At 53.9% G+C, this 18,347-nt stretch overlaps 2 protein-coding genes across 2 annotated transcripts in view; both read right to left on the reverse strand.

Moving 5' to 3' along the window:
• SCAMP4 (secretory carrier membrane protein 4) overlaps positions 1-1,597 on the reverse strand; it is an 8,664-nt gene extending 7,067 nt beyond the window's left edge. Inside the window, exons 1-2 of the mRNA XM_006869069.1 lie at positions 1,591-1,597; positions 1,194-1,271 (exon numbers count right to left, since the gene is read on the reverse strand). Of these exons, the coding sequence (XP_006869131.1) occupies positions 1,194-1,271; positions 1,591-1,597 (85 nt within the window). The remainder of the gene's footprint in view (positions 1-1,193; positions 1,272-1,590) is intronic.
• A 1,002-nt stretch (positions 1,598-2,599) lies between these two features.
• On the reverse strand, positions 2,600-9,907 carry ADAT3 (adenosine deaminase, tRNA-specific 3). The gene is made up of 4 exons (XM_006869070.1): positions 9,873-9,907; positions 8,129-8,198; positions 4,864-5,106; positions 2,600-3,679 (listed from the first exon to the last, which is right to left on the reverse strand). The coding sequence occupies exons 1-4, from the start codon at positions 9,905-9,907 to the stop codon at positions 2,600-2,602; spliced, it is 1,428 nt and encodes a 475-aa protein (XP_006869132.1).
• Positions 9,908-18,347: the final 8,440 nt, after the last annotated feature.

Below are 18,347 nucleotides of genomic sequence, written 5' to 3' on the forward strand. Positions count from 1 at the left end.
TCTTCCTTATTCACTGTGCAGCTTTCGCATGCACATGAGGTTACTGAAAATACCATGGCTTGGGTCAGGCGCACCTTAGTCCTTCAGCTGACATCTTTGCTCTTGAACACTTTAAAGCCTCTGATACTGCAAAAGGCCAAAGGCAGTTCTCTCTGGACCTTGGGCAGGCACCAGCCAATGCCCGGTTTGAGTCTGTGAGGTCCAGGTGGGACCCTTGACCCCAGTCAGGACTATGAGGCTGTCCTGGGTGACTTTGGGCCTCTCACTGTGGGGCAATTTGCAGCAGCCACAGGTATCTCATACAGACTCAGAGCAGAGCTCCCATTTCTTCACATCTGTGGCTGCAGAGAAGGTTCTGGCACACAAGTGATGCCAACACAGTACAGACGTGATGTAGACACGAGAAGTCCATGGGAAAAGACACAGGAAGACAGGTAAAGCACAGGGATTGTGTATGGTGTCAGCTGCAGTTTAATTTGGGGTTCAGGGTGGGCTTCTTCACTCAGGAGGTACACAGGGGGAGGCGCTCCTGGCAGACGGCACAGTTATGCAAAGGCCCTGGGGCAGGACAGTGAGGAGGCCTGTGTAAGTGTGGCAGAGTGAGCAAGGCAGGCATTGGAGGCTCCAAGGGTAGGGAGGGGACAGTCCTGGGCATAAAGGACTCGAACTTTCACTCAAGGAGGTGGAAGCCCTACAGAGGGGCAGGCAGAGCAGGTGCCCAGGTGCTTGTGGGCACCCTACGGTGGGCATAGGGTGAGAACCAGGTGGGGTCTGGGAACTGTCTGCCAGGATTGGAGCAGCAGGGAATGGGACAGCAGGCAGGAGGCAAGAGTGTGGGGGGAGGAGCAGGAGTGGCACGAGGCGCTCCAGACACACCCTGCAAACAGCACCTCAATTCTCAGGTGTGGGCCCCCAACTCCCTCTTGTGACGTGTAGTTGCATCACACAGCCCTGCAGCTCCACCTCAGGCTGTGACCCCAGGCCCTAGGCTGAGACTCAGCTCTGCACTGGCCAGGGGCCTCCAGTGACGGTGGGTGCGCTGTGGGTAGAGACAGAGGAGACCGGATGTGGCTGGACTGGTACAGACTCCTCCCTCTCCCTGCTTCGACAGGTCGCCAGCACCCCACGGGCATAAGGGGGCAAGGATACTGTCTGTCCAGAACACCCACCTAAGGGACCAAAGCAGGACTTACCTGACATGTCTGTAGTGGCCGACTGGGCGCTGGGCTGAAGCCACGGCCGCCTGGAAAAGAGGGCAATGACAGTCGGCCCTGAGGCCACAGAAAGGACCAGGGGGTCAGTGTCCTCAGGAATGCAGAGCCCCCAGCTTTGCCTTAGTCTCCCCAGTGTTCTGGGCCCTCATGAAGACGGTGTGCCCTGAAAGCACCCGACCTCCACCCCGATCCCAGCGTGGCGCCCAGCACCCTGAGGAGACTCCTGAAGCTGGGTCAGCCGTGTTCTCCCCATCAGGCCCCACTGAGATGCTGCACCTGAGTGGAGCTGTCCGTGCCGCAGGGGGGGCGGCCAGAAGGACCTGGACTCCGCTGCCTGATCACATGCACGTGACCAGGGTCTCCCTGGCTCACTCACTGTCCATTGCTGGCCCCCCGCCTGGACTGAGGGACACTCACACCCCCAAATTAGACTGAGCGAGCCGACTACAAGGGTCGTGAAAGCTTCAGCACAGCCCTAGTCCCCCTCTGACCACCGACTGCTCACAGAGCCCCCAGGGGGAGGCTGGAATCTTTCCGGAGCCCAGGTGGCTCACATGGTCGGTTTTGACATTTGGTGCTAGCTGGTCTGAAAGGCCTGCTCTGCCCCTCAGACGGATGTGGGCCTGTCCTCACTGGTCTGAAGGAGCCCATGGTGTCCCTGTCCCCTCCAAAGCTGGGTCAGGAGAACCTTTAGCTGATGCCAGACACCCAGCCAGGTCACCTCCCAGCTCTTGTGGAATCTTCCATGCGCACACAGTGGGAGGGGGTACCATGGGGGTTCTGCCACTGGAAACCACCGCTAGCCCAGGGCAGCCCTTGCAGGGTGGCGCGCACCTACCCGTCCTCTGGACACAATCCACAGACACATACAACGGCCGGGTTCCGTGGTTTTATTTCTACACAGAGGGGACGTGATCGCAGGGATTACAATGACTCCAGGGATCCGCAGCTGAGCCCCCTGTAGGGCAGAGACGCAGTACAGTGCTGGTGGCCCCACACGCTACTCACTGTGTGGTTAGAGAGGACAGCGCGGCTGGGACAGAGGTGCCACACACAAGACAGACAAGAGTCCGGAGATCGTGGCCACGCTGAGTTCCTGGACATGGGTGTGCTGGAGACTGACACACGAGACATATCCATAGCCCAGAGGCGCCATCCACAGAAGTGGGACTAGAAGGATCTTCAACAGGGTGGGGGCCATGGCTGGTCCTTGGATCCCAGGCCTCGGATGCAGAGGAAGCCTGGACACAATGTGTCCAGGGTCACGGCTGCAGCTGGCCCTAGGCTCCCTGGCCATTGGGCGTGGAAGAGGATCTGGGCAGACGGACGTCCGATGGTCCTCTGGTGGAGCCAGGCACGGGAAGGGGTCAGGCCTGGCAGCCACGCTACATGTCGGGGTCGAGCTGGCCGCACTGGTCCTCCAGCACACCGCGGAACACCTGGAAGCGGTGGTTGAGGTCAGGTCGGGCGTGCAGGCGGAAGCGAGAGCCCAGGGCACCATCGGGTGAGGGCGCCCCGTAGAAGACCCTGCGGATACGGGCATGCACGAGCGCCATGGCGCACATGACACAGGGCTCGCGGGTGATGTACAGGTCGTAGCCGGTGCACACGTACGGGAGCCCATCCTTGCTGTCCCCATCCTCATCCCGGTGCTCCAGCTTCCGCACGGTGCCCGGCCTCACCGGGAGCTGGGGGGCAGCAGTCACTTCGAAGGAGCAGGCAGGATGGTGCCCCAGGTCATAGGCACCGCGGCCCTGGCCCTGGGCCACAAGGTCCACACACACCATGGTGGCGTGTAGCAAGGGGCTGGAGGAACTGCTGCAGTCGTGGCCCGTGGCCAGAATACGGCCGGAGCCCGGCTCCACCACCACGGCGCCCACGGCCCGCAGGCCCCGCGCCGCAGCATGCTGTGCCGCCCACACAGCCCGCTCCATGTGGCCCTGCATGCGGGCCCGCTCCTGCGGCGAGAAGAGCCGGCCAGCCAGCGCGCATGTCACCTGCTTGTCCTCGTGGAAGGTTGAGGGCCAGTGCGCCTGCGCCGCCTCAAACTGGGCACGCGTCAGCGGAGGCCAGGCCGGCACAGGTACCAGGAAGGGCGGCCCCAGTCCGTGAGCATCCACGGCAGGCGGCAGAAGCTCGGCGAGCGTGCGCGCCCCCGGGGACGGCCCTGCCAGGCACAGCAGCAGCTCGAGTGCGTGCGGGACCTGCGTGTCCAAGTTCGGCCTCACCCGCTTGAGGTGGGGCTGGGCAGGCAGCGGAAGGGCGGCTGACACCTCCCGGACCAGGCGGGAGGTCTGGCGCGGATCGAGCACTGGTGCGGCATAGGCGGGCACCAGCTCCACCGCCCTGCTTTGCTGCTCCGACAGAACCGGCAGCACTTGCCACGGCAGCGGCGATGCTGGTGGCTCCAGGCTGCTGGCCTCCTGGTCCTCGCAGAGCTCCATCCTTGGCAGGCCGGACTCTGACTGTGGAGACAGACACGGGAGCAGAGCGTCATCCGTCGGTGCAGGCGAGTCAAGGAGTCTGTCCAGTCCTGGCGGCGCTGGGTCTAAAGGTCGTGAACGAGCTCCCACGGGCGCCACTGGCGGCGATGCTGCACACTGCTGCCCATGCCCTCTCCATTCGTGCAGACTTTCAAGGGCCGCCGTGCTATCACTAGCTAAGATACGATTCACATACCGTACAACGCACCAGTTTAAAATGTACAACTCAGGAGTTTCAAGACATTCAGAATTGTGCAACCACCACCGTTATCGGGTTCCAGAATGTTCCATCCCCCATAAGGAGCCCCGCATCAGCCGGCTGTTGCTCCCCACTCTGCCCTCCCCACACCCTTGGCAACCACGAATCCACTTTCGGTCTCCATGGAATTTACTGTTGTGGGCATTTCTCAGAAGTGGGAGCACACACTGCTGCCCTCCTCTTCCTGGGCCCAAGGTGTCCATCCACATCGTGGCCTGTTCAGGAACTTCATTCCTCTTCGGAGCTGAGTAGTGCTCCCCTGGGAGTCCTGGTGTGGCTCTGTGGAGTAAGCACTAGACTGCTAACCACAAGGTCGGTGGTTCAAACCCACCAGCTGCTCCCTGGAAACCGTATGTAGGGGTGCAGAACGTCTGGCCTGCCAAGGCGACCACACTTCCAGCCATCACGTTGTTGTTGTTAGGTGCCATCGTGTTGGTACGGACTCATAGCGACCCCTATGCACAACAGAACGAAACACTGCGCAGTCCTGGGCCAACCTCACAATTGTTGCCACGTTTGAGCCCACTGATGCTGTCACTTTGCCAATTCATCTCACTAGGGGTCTTTCTCTGACCCTCCACCTTACCACGGATGAGTTAATAAGATGTTTGGACAAATATAGCTGGCTAATTTTTCAGTTGATAATTGTGTATGACCCACAATGATGTTATAAACAAACTTTGGCAGAATAAAGTTCCCCACCCCTGCTCTACAGGGTTGCTGGAAGTGGGAACCAACTCAACAGCACTTCCCAATAAACGGTCCACCATGTGAATGCGTTACTACAGTCTGCTTCCACGACCCACAGCCACTTCAGAATCCACGCAGCACCGAAACCCAAAGTCCCTATTTCTGCCCAAGAAAGAAATGGGAAAGGAGCATTTTAGTGAAATAACCTAGACCTCACCTGACTGAGCCGTTTCGGCAAGCCCAGGGCCCTGAATGACCCAGACACCTCCTCACACAGGCGGCTCCTACTGATCACAGCTAGACTGCTCTGCTGCATGTGAGCATTGCTTACAAAACCACAACTCCGAAGGGGGGAAACACAGTTTAGGAACGTTGTCTCGTGGCACACCGGTGGGGGAAAGCCACATCCCAAGGGTGCCCTGAGATGCTCACTGCTACCTGCCCAGCTGTGTAGCTCGCACTGCGGGTGACAAGGCTGTGGGGGGCGTCAGGTTCTGGATCTTGAGATACCTCCCTGAGCCTGGCTGAGCAGGAGACCCGGTGACAGCAGCCTTCTCGTCCTCTGAGATGAACCCAGACCAGCCACGGCTCTGCTGGGCACTCACCAGGCAGCCAGAGGAAACAAACTCATCACCAAGTGTTGGGGCCACTTGCCTCTATGCCTGTCCTTCAAGGAGGGTGCCTCTCCATCTGGTTCCCATCATTCCCCAGCCTCCTCACCCTTTGTGACATGACCACCGCTCAGCCACAAAACGGGTGGGTTGCAGCCTGACCCAGGGACCCTGGACCTGGGCGTGGGGGAGCCCTTCATGTGGGCAGCCTCTCATATGACCAGGACACACTGACGAGGCAGCACCCCATCTCCTTTAGAGCCCAGCGCTGTCTCCGTCCCTGTCCCACCCTGCCCAGCAGTCCCCAGGGCCACCCCATATTCTCTGTAAGGATGCCTCTTCTCACTCAGGCAGTTCCTGGGCCAAGGCCACTGGCCCCACACCACACCTCTGGGGGACTCGCCTCTAGAGCTGGAGGGTGGGGCAGAAGGACAAGCGACCCCGCTGAGTGCACATGACCCTGTGGAGACTCCGACCCACAGGCTGTCAGCTTGGGGAGCGTGAGGTGGGAAGCCCCACAGACAGCCCCAGTTGGCTGTTGTCTTTGCAAAACACAGTTATTTCTCATTGCTTTAGCGGGTCACGGGTCCCTGGGTGGCACGATCGATTTACACCACCCAGCAGTGCTACAGAAGAAAGGCCTGGAGACGTGCTTCTGTAAAGCTTACAGCTACTAGACAGTACTGTGAAGCAAAGACTGAGGAGAATCAGAGCCTCGAACAAACAGTGCACAGGACTGACGATCATGGCATCCCAGATTCCACTGCCCTGAGACCAGAAGGGCCAGGAGGGGCCTGGCTCTCTGCTGCCCCTCTGAAAGGGAGCACAGTAGGAAGCTCTGGATGCACTGGGAGAACAGAGTGAAACAAAGCTCTGGTATCAAAACACCTGCGTGTACTAGTGTGCTAGAGGCAGCCTGAATAACCGAGAAGGTGGCCCTGGGACTTGAGGCCTAGAATGGGTGGGGTCCCCCCTGTGGCTTCATTTTCAGCCAAACAGACAGAACTATAGAGTGAACACTGACCCAGGGAGTGTGCACAACTATCACTGTGTGAGACCACAGGGGCAGCATCTGCCCTGAAATACAGCTCACTGGGACGTCCCTACTGAGGTCAGAGGGATCATGGGTGAAAGCAGAGAACACCAGAAAGACGACGTTGACTTGTGCTTTGTTGACTATGCAAAGGCATCGACTGTGTGGAGCACAATGAACTATGGGTAACGTTGTGAAGAATGGAGATTCCAGAACACTTCATTGAGCTTTTAGGAACCTGTACATGGATCCAGAGACAGTAGCTCAAGGGGACATGAACAGTTTAAAATTAGGAAAGGTGTGCATCAGGGTTGTAACCTTCCACCACACTTCTTCAATCGGGATGCTGGGCAAATCATCCGAGAAGCTGGGTTCTATGAAGAATGTGGTATTAGTACTGGAGGAAGACTCGTTAATAACCTGTGATATACAGATGAGGCCACTCTTGCTTGCTGAAAGCGAAGAGGACCTGAAATACTTAATGATGAAAATCAAAAACTACAATCCTTTGGTATGGATTGTACCTCACTGTGAAGAAAACAAAATCCTCACAACTGGGCCAATAAATAACATCATGATAAACGGAGAAGAGAATGAAGTTGTCAGAGTCAAAACTGATGGCAGGAGGGAATGCGAGAGGAGGAGGAAGGGGGAACACAGAGAGGAAGGGGAAAGACCGGGGTTCCGCTGCACGGACTATAGGTCATGTCACAAAACAAAATGGGCATCAACTATTGAATGGAAACCCAATTTATCTATAAATGTTCACCAAATCACAATAAAAACTTAACAAAATAAAAAAGATCACAACCAAGAAACCCTGTGGACCCGAGTGCCACGCTGACCTGGGTGTGTACCAGCTCCATGGTCCTAGAACCCTGAGAGCCAGAGAGCCGCGTCCCCCACCCCTTGGAGCGCCTGCAGGAATGTGGCTGAGCTTGGGCTGCTGAGATCCGCTCTGGGTGAAAGTGTTTCTGGAGGGGCCTAGAGCGGGGGTCAGGATCTGGGGAGCCTGACACATAACCCTTGACTATGTGGGAGGCCCATGAGAACAGAGGCTGAGACAGTCGCCCATAGCCACACAAGTTAGACAAGGTAACCCACAGCCCAGGAAGTCGGACAGGAACTCACACACCTACGAAACATGAGTCCCTCTCCCTGCCCCAGAGCATTCAGGACAAGCAGAAGCCGTGTCACCTCCCAGTTGGTATTCTCAGCTGCAATGGACTCAGCCCAGCCGGTTGACATCAGCAGTAGAGAAGAGAGAAACCAGGGCAGAGGACAGCCGCTGAGCCGGGCTGGGGGCAAGTCACAGAAGCAGGATGCAGAGGACTAGCCCTGGACAAGGCTGCTACAAAGGAGAACAGCTAACCCTCAACAGAGGCCCTAGGAGACTGTGCGCAATGTGCCCCAGGTGGGTCAGAGCAGAAGCGGCTCCACAGGGTTCTCAGGGCCTGGTTGTCAGGAGCCATTTCTGCCGGTACACTTCTGAGCGGACTTGAACCGCTGACCTTTCGGTTTTCACATTTACTCCTGGGAGCCTGGCGGCCCTGCTCCAAGGACGATGCAGCTCTTCTAACTACACTTTGTAACTCCCCAAAAGGCTGGGTGGGGCTATGCAAATGAGGTGCCTGTGGCTCCCAAGGGAATTGGACAGTTAGGCCAGCCTGCCAGACTTACAAGGAGCCATTCCTGGGGCGGGGCTCTGGACCCAGGGTTCCTGCGAGGAGGGGTGGGTGCTGTCAGCACTGGCAAAGAAGGCTGGAGGGCAGAGGCAGGGCTGACCCCCACTCACAGGGATCGGCTTGGGCAGTTCCCCCTTCGGACACTTCTCTCACCATGGCATTGTTACTGCCGCCCTGCACAACCAGTCCTCTCAGCGGATGGCAAACACAGAGCCTGTGGAAGCTAAGAGAAGAGGCAAGTGTGGCTGGGGCATTTCACAGACCTGCAGACACCTGGCATTACCTCAGAGCAGTCCAAGACTCGGGCCATGCAGGCCCACAGGAGGGTCCACGTGGCTTAGCAGGGAGATACCCCTCCCAATCAAACCACACCCAGAGTCCCCTGGCTACACAAGTGCCCACTATCTCCAAGATAAACGACATCCGCTGCCTTGTCATCACCCAGAGACGGAACCTGTGTCTGATTAAAAACAAGGCAGGCTGCCCTGGGGACACGGCTCCTAGAGGCCGGCTGCCAGGGGCCTCAGAATGAACCCCTCAACTATCCACCCACTGTTGTTAGGTACCGTTGAGTGGGTTCCGACTCATAGCGACCGAATGCACAAGAGAACAAAACACTGCCCAGTCCCTGAGCCATCCTCACAATTGTTGTTAAGCTTGAGCCCAGCTGGTACTATTATGTGACTCCATCTTGTTGGGGGGAGGGTCTTCCTCTTTTTCGCTGACCCTCCACTTACCAAACATGATGTCCTTCTCCTGGGACCTGACCCTCCTGATAACATGCCCGAATATAAGAGACGAAGTTTGGCCATTCTGGCCTCCAAGGCACCCTCTGGCTGCACTTCTTCCAACACAGATCTGTTGGTTCTTCTGACAATCCATGGTACCTTTGATATTCTCCTCCAACACCATAACTCAAAGGCATCAATTCTTCTACGGTCTTCCTTATTCACCGTCCAGCTTTCACATGCATGTGAGGTTATTGAAAATACCATGGCTTGGGTCAGGTGCACCTTAGTCTTCAAGCTGACATCTTTGCTCTTCAATACTTTAAAAAGGTCTTGTGCAGCAGATTTGCCCAATGTAATGCATCTTTGGTTTCTTGACTGCTGCTTCCCTGAGTGCTGATGGTGTATCCAGGCAAAACAAAGTCTTTGACAACTTCTATCTTTTCTCAATTTATCGTGATATTATTTACTAGTCCACCCGAGAGAACTGAAAACCCACATCCACACAGAAACCTGCACACACGTTATTAACAGGAGCCAAAAGGTTACAATGACCCACATACGCATGGGCAGACAGATACTATAGAGACTGATTCGGCTAGAGAGAGAGAGAGAGATGACACATGGATGCACACTGTCACTCAGATGAGCCAGACAAAAAGGACACATACGAGGGCGCTTCAAAAAGTGTAAACATTCTATTACCTATTCATTCTATTTTTCCACCTTCCTTATGAAGCCCCCTGGTAACCTGTGATTCCATGTATGTGAAACCTACAGACACAGGGAGGCCTAGTGGTGGCCTGGGCTGAGGGTAACTGTTAATGGGTATGCGTTGGCAGAATGTTCTGGAATTAGTGACAGCTGCATAGCTGGTGAATACACTAACAACCACAGTTGTGCACTTTAAGATCCATGTGTGGTGCAATTGATCTGTGCTCATCAAAAGCTGTCTGGTGTCTACCACCAAAGGTGGGCAGATCGAATCCACGCAGGGGTGCCTCGGGAAAAAGCCTTGGCAGCTTCCTCTTGTAAAGGTTCCCACTGCCCCAGAGCCACTTCTGACTCACAGCGGCCCTATGTGGGGGTTCAGAGACTGTAAGGCTTTATGGAAGCAGACAGCCACTTCTCCCGCAGAGCGGCTGCTGGGTTCAATCCACCCACCTCACGGCCAGAGCACCAGCAGGTCTCCTTTCATGAACATGGCACGCTCTCTGGAGCAGTGCCAACTCTGTAACACGTTCAGTTGCTGAGTTGCAAGTGGGTTCTTTATTTTTTGGGGTATGTTGTTGTTGTTACGTGCCGTGGAGTCGTCGGTTCCGACTCATAGCGACCCTGTACAGGGTTTCCAAGGCTGTAAATCTTTATGGGAGCAGAAAGCCTCCTCTTTCTCCCAGGGAGGAGCTGGTAGTTTTGAACTGCTAACCTTGCGGTTCACAGCCCGATTCGTAACCACTATGGGATGGGACACTTTAAATGGGCAGGTGTCATATGTGAATATCGCCATAAAGCTGTTATTGAAAAGAAGCAACCTAGGGCCCAAGGAAGGGTAACAACTGATGGTCACTAGAGTTCGGCCTCTGAGGACGCCAGTGAGGACTTTGACCACCACTGATGTTCAGTTCCTGAGGCTGTTCTCAGTGTACCCTCGGACCCCGACACCTGGGAAGGGGCTTCTGGGGATGGTCCTTCCCGACAGAGGGACGAGGCTCCACGGCCCCAGGATCCTGCAGTTAATGTCCACAATGGGAAGGTTCCAAGACAAGGCCCTCAGACCCTCCCATGCTACTACTGGGGGTCCCGGAATGGGCTTCGCCAGAGCTTCCTTTCTCAGGGCGGTTGACTGGGTTCACACTGCTGAGCCCTAATGCCCCTCAGCCCAGGACAAGAAGGAAACCCACCTGTCCTGCAGCACAGGATCACCTACCTGCCTGTGTTTGCCCACACCACTCAGAGTTGTCTGACCGCCAAGTTGCTTCAGGGAGCCGCCGGCTCTGCAAACCTGGGATCCATATTGTGCCCAGATGTCACGTGGCACAGGCAAGGCTGTTGGCAGGACTGCCTTAAGGCGTGGTCAGGAGAAGCAGACAGCCTTCCAGAATACAAGGAGGCGCTGAAGCTTGGCTGGGCCACCTACTGCACCTCACTTCCTCACCTCGTCCTCACAGGCCCTGTGTGGACCTGGGGGCCTTGCCCCGGCTTCTTCCAGGCTCAGGCCTCCCTGTGAGCATTGCTTCCTCTGGCTTTGGCCATAACCAAAAAAAAAAACCTCTAAGAGCCCAAACCTATTGCTGTTGAGCCAAGGCTGATTCACTGTAAACCCATGTGTATCAGTGCAGAACTGAACTCAAGGGTTTTCTTGGCTCACTGTGGAAACAGATCACCAAGCCTTTCTTCTGCAGCACACAGGTGTGCTCAAACTGCCAACCTTTAGGTGAGCAGTTTGCACCATCCAGGACCTGATGCTGTAACAGCCTAGTGTAAGTACCCATGCTCTGGTCTGGAGGGGCCTATGGAGAAGCTCATGGAAACGCCCTGGAGCCCATAGTAGTGGGCTACCCAGGCCTCCTCACACTGCCATTCACGTTACTCTGCGATGGGATTCCCGGCTGAGAGGGCTCCTGCCTCCCTGCTGCTGCACTGTCAGGGACGGGGCCCAACAGTGAGCCGCAGCACCATCCTCCAAATGCGTCCTTCCCGTCTCCAGGGCTGGCTCCCAGCACAGGTGGGTCACATTCTGGATGGACACACTCTGGGCTGACCTTAAGCCACGTGGGTGCAGGGGGCCTTAGCCATCAGACACGAGTCTGCGCCTAAGCCTGGTGTGTCTGCCCAGGAAAGACCCCAGAGTCCTGCCCCGGTTGTATTGATAATGCTGTGTGAAATCATGGCACCTCGTGTGTTAACAGCTACCCCATTGAGCCTTTCCTGGATGTCGCCTTAATAGAAAGGGGCAGCTGCTACCTGACAGGCTGCATGTTCAAACCCACCCAGTTACTCCTCAGGAGAAAGACCTGCCAACCTACTCCAAAAAGTTTACTCGAGAAACAAACAAACAAAAACACCCAAGACTCTCAGCCACGGAGTGGATTTTGACTCCTAACAACCCCACAGGACGTAGCAAAGCACCCCAACAGGTCTCCGAGGCGACAAATCTTTACGGAGGCGCACAGCCTCACGTTTCTCCTGAAGAGTAACTTCTGGATGAAGACGGCCCACTGCTTAACCCACTATGCCACCAGGGTTCCTTTCCATGACGATGACAGCCCAGGAAAAGCCATGGGACATATCTCTGTCCCATGGGAGGCAGGCAGCCAGGCTTTTCTTGGGCTGGGCCAATAGGTGGAGTTCAACCTTTAAATTAGCAGTCAGCGTGTGTGTGTGTTGTTGTTAAGTGCTGTCGAGTCGGTTCTGACCCATAATATAAGGTTTCTGAGGAGCAGCTGGTGACATCAGTGGTTCAAGCTCACCAGCAACCAGGGTTGCTATGGGTCAGAATCAACTGGACGGCACTTAACAACAACAACAAATATGTGTGTGTGTGTGGTGTGAACAGCTTACACCACCAGGGAGTGACAGGGAAACCAAGAATCGGCACCTGCGTTAAGCTCCCCAAGGAGGAGAGTCACCCATTAAAATATTGACCTAAATGCGCCCCCCCCCCATGGAGTCAATGCGGGCTCCTATTGGGCGGAGTCTGGTGAAGCTGTGGGCTAATACGTCAGACTGCAAAGTCACTTGAACTACAAAGTTAGTGGTTCAAGCTCACCAGCTGCTCCTTGGAAACCCTATAACAGGGTCGCTATGGGTCGGAAACGACCCTATGGCATTTAATAACAACAACAGTCTTATCTTTCTCCCTCGGAGATGTTGGTGGGTTTGAAACCCCAATGCCTAACCCATGGCAGGCCCCACCAGGGCACTTTCAATAAAATGCAGGGCTGCCTCAAACGTGAATCTCAGATCAATGAGTTTTTGTGGGGTTTATTTTTTTTTAAGTATAAGCATATTCCGTGCAATCTTTGGGATTTGTTGTTGTTGTTAAGTGCCATCGAGTAGGTTCCAACCTATAGGGATCCTGTATAGGGTTTCCAAGGAGTGACTGGTGAGCTTGAACTGCCAACCTTGCAGTTCAAACCGACTTTGCAGTCCAGCGCATTAGCCCACAGTGCCACACCAGGACTCCATGAGATGGTGTTGTTAAGGGCCATCGAGTCAGTTCCGACCCATAGCGACCCAGTATAGGGTTTCCGAGGAGCAGCTGGTAAGCTTGAACCACTGACCTTGCAGTTCAAAGGGCTTTGCAGTCTGGCGCATTAACCCACAGTGCCACACTTACACTTAAAAAAAAAAAAAAAAAAAGGTCACCGTTCACCTAAAATTCTAATTTCACGAGGAGTTTTGTATTTTTATTGGGTAAACCACGCGACCCTTCCAGAGCTCCTGTGTTGGCAGTTTGAAACTTCGTATGTTGTTGTTGCTGTATGTCACATTAGGAATGACTACCAAGTATTAGAAGGAGCTCTGATAGCGTAGTGGTAAGGAATCGAGCTGCGAACCACAAGGTCAGCAGTTCGAAACTACCAGCTGTTCCACGGGAGAAAGATGAGGCTTTCTACTCCCGTAAAGATTTGCAGCCTCGGAAACCCTGTACATGGTCGCTATGAGTCGGAACCGACTCCACGCACATAACCACCACCACCACCTTGGACTCCTGGTGTGGCGCTGGTAGGATCAGCACTGGGCTGCTAACCCGTAACTGCTCCTCGGAAACCCTATAAAGGATTGCTATAAGACGGAACACATACACACCAACTGCTCATAGCAATATATATAAGAAAGCAAATCCAGCAGGGCACGACAGACTAGCTGCGTTGACCCGAGGCAAGGAAGCACCCGACGGCGCTTGAGCACGAGGCATCTTCGGCTCCTGACCCAAGGGGCGAGAGCGCACGCGCATAACGCAACGGCCCCAGGGAACGGGGTCCCTCAGACAGACCTACCCTTGGCGCACGCGCACGGGTCAAGCGTCCCCTCAAGCGCCCGTATGCCCGCCCGCCAGCCAGCGGAGCACGTCAGCCAGGCCCGGCCACACCCTCACTCCGCGAGTTTCGGATGCCCCCCCGCAGCCGAGAGCCCAGCTCTCAATTCACAGCGCCCCCAAAGAACCCGAGATCCTGCGGCCGCGCGCTTACCTGAGAGAGACGTCGTGAGCACTGCGCTTCACCAAGTCTTAGCAACAGGACCACTTAACCCCGCCTCTGCCTCCGCCTCCGCCTCCGCTTGCCGACGCGGGGCACGACGGGAGCGTAGTTCAGCCAGCAATGACTGCGCCAGGCTGGGGCGGCGTCCGGACTAACATCCCCAGAAGGCCAAGTGCGCGGCGGATATGCCCCGCCCCTTCGCCGGAACTGGACTCAGGTGACTGCCTGGAACTCCGGAGTAACGGGTGCGAGTTCCGGATAAGTTAGAGCCGGGAGAAGAGCAAAGTGGGCAAAGAAGGGACACGACACCTGCCTTCAGTCTCTGAGCGAGCCCGGGTTGCTGCTGTCACGTGGATCGGGAGTCGTGGTCCAATGAGACTTGGGGAGGGGGGCTCCCTAGTCCACGCCTCAGTTTTCCTGTTTGTACAGTAGGCCCGCGGGAACCCCTTGACTCTTGAGCACCGTTGTGTCAAACAGGACTGAGCAGTGGGATGGAGTGGGCAAGGGGGGACCCCAGAGTACCTTATGAAAATTGGCGATGACACCCAGCTCCCCGAAATGCTAGGAGAGCTGGAGAGGGAGGAAGTGGTCAGCACAAAACACGGCAGGCGTTTGCTTGGTGGGAAGGAATACATTTGTGGTCCCCCAAATGGCCACGGACGTGGACACGGGGAGAGAGTCAGACCAGAGACAGGGGGACCCTGGGAGACTGGGGCTGGGGTCCCTGATCTACAGAAGGTAGGGATGGTGTTCAAGAAAGGATGTCTGCGTGAACACTGAAGAATTCCCTACCCGAGATTGAAGTAACAAGAGTCACTTGAGCCAGAGAGTCTCTTCTTACGGGGGTGGCAAGACAATAGGGGCAAATGTTGTCAAAAGTATTGACCTTAAAAAAGTTCGTGGGAAAATGAAATGAAAAGATAACAACGGAATTGTCCCACGAACTTTTTGAAGCTCCCTCATGTGTATATTTTCACCAAAAATTAGAAAACTAAAAAGTAGGGCGCCACTGTGCTTGTGAATAAAGTGGGATTTTAGGGCGGCTGGCAGCCCCTTAGGGGCTGTGGTGGTGCCGTGGCTTAAGCAGTAGGCTGTTAACAGAAAAGTCAGCAGTTCGAAACCTACCCCCCCAAGTAACCCCATGGGAGAAAGATGAGGCAGTCTGCTTCCATAGATTTACAGCCTTGGAAACTCTGTAAGATTCGGAATCCACTGACGGTAGTGAATCTGCATCCTTGGTCAATGGCGTCGTACTGCAGGCTGGAACCTGTAATCGACATGGAGGTGTTGTTGGTTCAACCCGCAATTGCTGTGGACTTGACTCGCTCCTGGCGACCTCATATGTGTCCAAGTAGAACTGGGTTCCATAGGCTTTTCAATGGTTGATTTTTGTGAAGGAGTTCACCAGACCTTCCTTCCAAATCACCTCTGAGTGGACTCGAATCTCCAACCTTCCAATTAACAACCATGTGCACCAAACAGGGACTCATCCAAATGCACTGCCATGGAATCTATGCCCACTCCTGGTGACCCTGTGGAACCGCGGACAGCTGCCCCAGGGGGCTTCCAAGACTGTAAATCTTCATGGGAGCAGACAGCCGCATCTTACTCCCACAGCGGTTCAAACCCCGCTGACCGTTTGGTTAGCAGCCAAATGCTTAACCACTGCACCACCAAGGCTGCTTCTTGTGGACCTAGAACTGCAGTTGATCTTGAAAGGCTTCCTCTGCTCCTCTGCAGTCTATCCACAAAACTCCAGGGATCCCGCTGCCAGCTCAGTACTGTCAATCCCTCCTCCTGGCCTCAGTGATTGGCTCAGGAATAGACATAGGGCCTACATTAGACCAATGGAAGTTAGCCCTGGGACATTGGCTAAAAGAGCAGAGTTGGTTTCATCTAGTTGCGGTGTATAAACCTGGAGCCCCCCAGGACTCATATTTACCACCAACACGAAGCATGTTTGAGTGTAAAAAGGGAATAGGGGTTGTATCTAGTCACTGACTTCACAAGGGTGAGAGAGAGAATCAAAATCAAGAAGCCAAATCTGATTCCTATGAAGCAGAGGTCAGATACGTCTCCACTCGCCAACAATTTAACCGATTTTGTCAACGATCGCTCCCACAGCGCCCTACTTCTCTGCGAAATTCAGTAGTTCATTGCAGGGGCCACACGGAACTCACACACTACACACACAGTTGTGGGGTTTATTAGGGAAGTGAAGAGATTACAGTTTAAGATCAGAAACAATCAGGATACAGTTCTATCAGGACAGCCTTGTTAATTGTCATCGAGTTTGTTACAACTCACAGCGACCCTATATAGGGTTTCCGAGGAGCAGCTGGGAGATTTGAACTGCCAACCTTGTGGTTCGCAGCCCAGTACTGCTCCTACAGCGCCACACCAGGAGTCTAGGACAGCCTTACCCAGCCTTATCCTATGTATAATGAATGCTCACTTCTTCTGTGATGTTAAAGAGATTGGTGTAGTTTAAGGCCCATATCTGGTAGCGTAGTGGTTACGAATCGGGCTGCAAACCTTAAGGTCAGCGGTTCGAAACTACCAGCTGCTCCGCGGGAGAAAGATGAGGCATTCTACTCCCGTAAAGATTTACACCCTCGGAAACCCTGTACAGGGTCGCTATGGGTCGGAACCGACTCGACAGCACATAACAACAACAACAATAAGAGATTAAACACTGCCACCAAGAAACAAGAGCCAGGAGTGGAGTGGATCCTTTGGGCCTGGGGTCCCTGCCCTGTGAAACTCCTAGATCCTGATTAATTATGATTAATTAATTAATGCCAAGACACAGAGGGCTTGCCGAGGAATGGCAGGCCTTCAGATGTAGAAAGGAAACAAAGACCTTTCCCTAGAGCTGACAGAAAAAGGAAGACTTCCCATGTATTGGGTGTGTTCTGACTCACAGTGACCCTGCATAGGGTTTAGGAGGAGCAGCTGGGGAGTTTGAGGCCTGACCATGCGGTTCACACCGACCCTGTGGTCCCGTGCTTTATCCCACAGCACCTCACCCAGGACCCCTCTGAAAGAGTGAATTTGTTTGTTGAAGATGTCCACTTGGGGCATTTCTGTTACAGCATCTCTCGACAACTAAAACAAACGTCTTCCACTCCTGGCTCTGGTTCCTTGATGGGATGAGATCCCTGTCCCACGGCTGCGATGGCTCCATCTAAACCAGTCCCCACATTAGGGTTCCAGACACCTGATTTCCATGGTGTCTGGAAATGTGCTCTATTTACATTATTAGCAAACCGTCCAGTCCCTTGGGTAAGCCAGACACCCAGACCTGCTAACTGCAAGATCAGCAGCTCAAACCCACCAGCTGCTCCATGGGAGAAAGATAAGGCTTTCTGGTCCTGTAAAGATTTACAGTCTCAGAAACCGTATACATGAGAATCAACTCATTAACAGTGGGTTGGTGGGTTTCACCCAGTCATATGATGGGAGTTCGTTTTGAATCTGACAATCATGGCATATTATGTTGGGTGTGGCCAATTGAAGACAAATGGCATCAACACATCATCAAAAAGAACATTTCAATATCTATCTTGAAGTACAATGCTGTCTGTAATAGGATACTATATCCATACACCTACAAGAAAAACTGGTTAATACCACTATTATTCAAATTAACACTCCAACCACTAAAGCCAGTGATGATGAGATTGAAGAAATCTATCAACTTCATGTGAAAATGAACAAACTTGCAATAAAGATGTATTTTGATAATTAATGATTGGAATGCAAAGATTGGAAACAAAAAGGATCAGGCAGGAAATATGACCTTGGTGATAGAAATAATGCAGGAGATTACATGATAAAATTTTAGAAGGCCAGTACGGTGTTGGAGGAGAATATTGAAAGTGCCATGGGCTGCCAAAAGAACCAACAGATCTGTGTTGGAAGAAGTACAGCCAGAGTGCTCCTTGGAGGCCAGGATGGACAAACTGTCTCTCATCCTTTGGACATATTGTCAAGGGGACCAGTCACTGGAGAAGGATATCATATTTGGAAAGGTGGAGGGTCAGAGAAAAAGAGGAAGATCCCCAACAAGATGGATTGGCCAAGTGGCAGCATCGATGGACTCAAGTGTGGCAACTGTAGTGAGGTTGGTCCAGGATCAGGCAGTGTTTCATTCTGTTGTGCATACGGTTGCTATGGGTCAGTGCCAACTCGATGGCACCTAACAACAACAACAACAAATAACTTATTCATTGAAAATCCATTTTAAACAACATAAACACAACTATACACATGGACCTCACCAGATGGAATACACAGAAATCAAATTGACTACACCTGTGAGAAGAGACGGTGGAAAAGTTCAATATCACCAGCCAAAACAAGGCCAGGGACCGATTGTAGAACAGACCATCAACTGCTCATTTGTAAGTTCAGGTTGAAGCTGAAGAAAACTAACAC

The sequence above is a fragment of the Chrysochloris asiatica genome, unplaced genomic scaffold (genome assembly GCF_000296735.1).
Source record: "Chrysochloris asiatica unplaced genomic scaffold, ChrAsi1.0 scaffold00125, whole genome shotgun sequence".
Lineage (NCBI taxonomy): Eukaryota > Metazoa > Chordata > Mammalia > Afrosoricida > Chrysochloridae > Chrysochloris > Chrysochloris asiatica.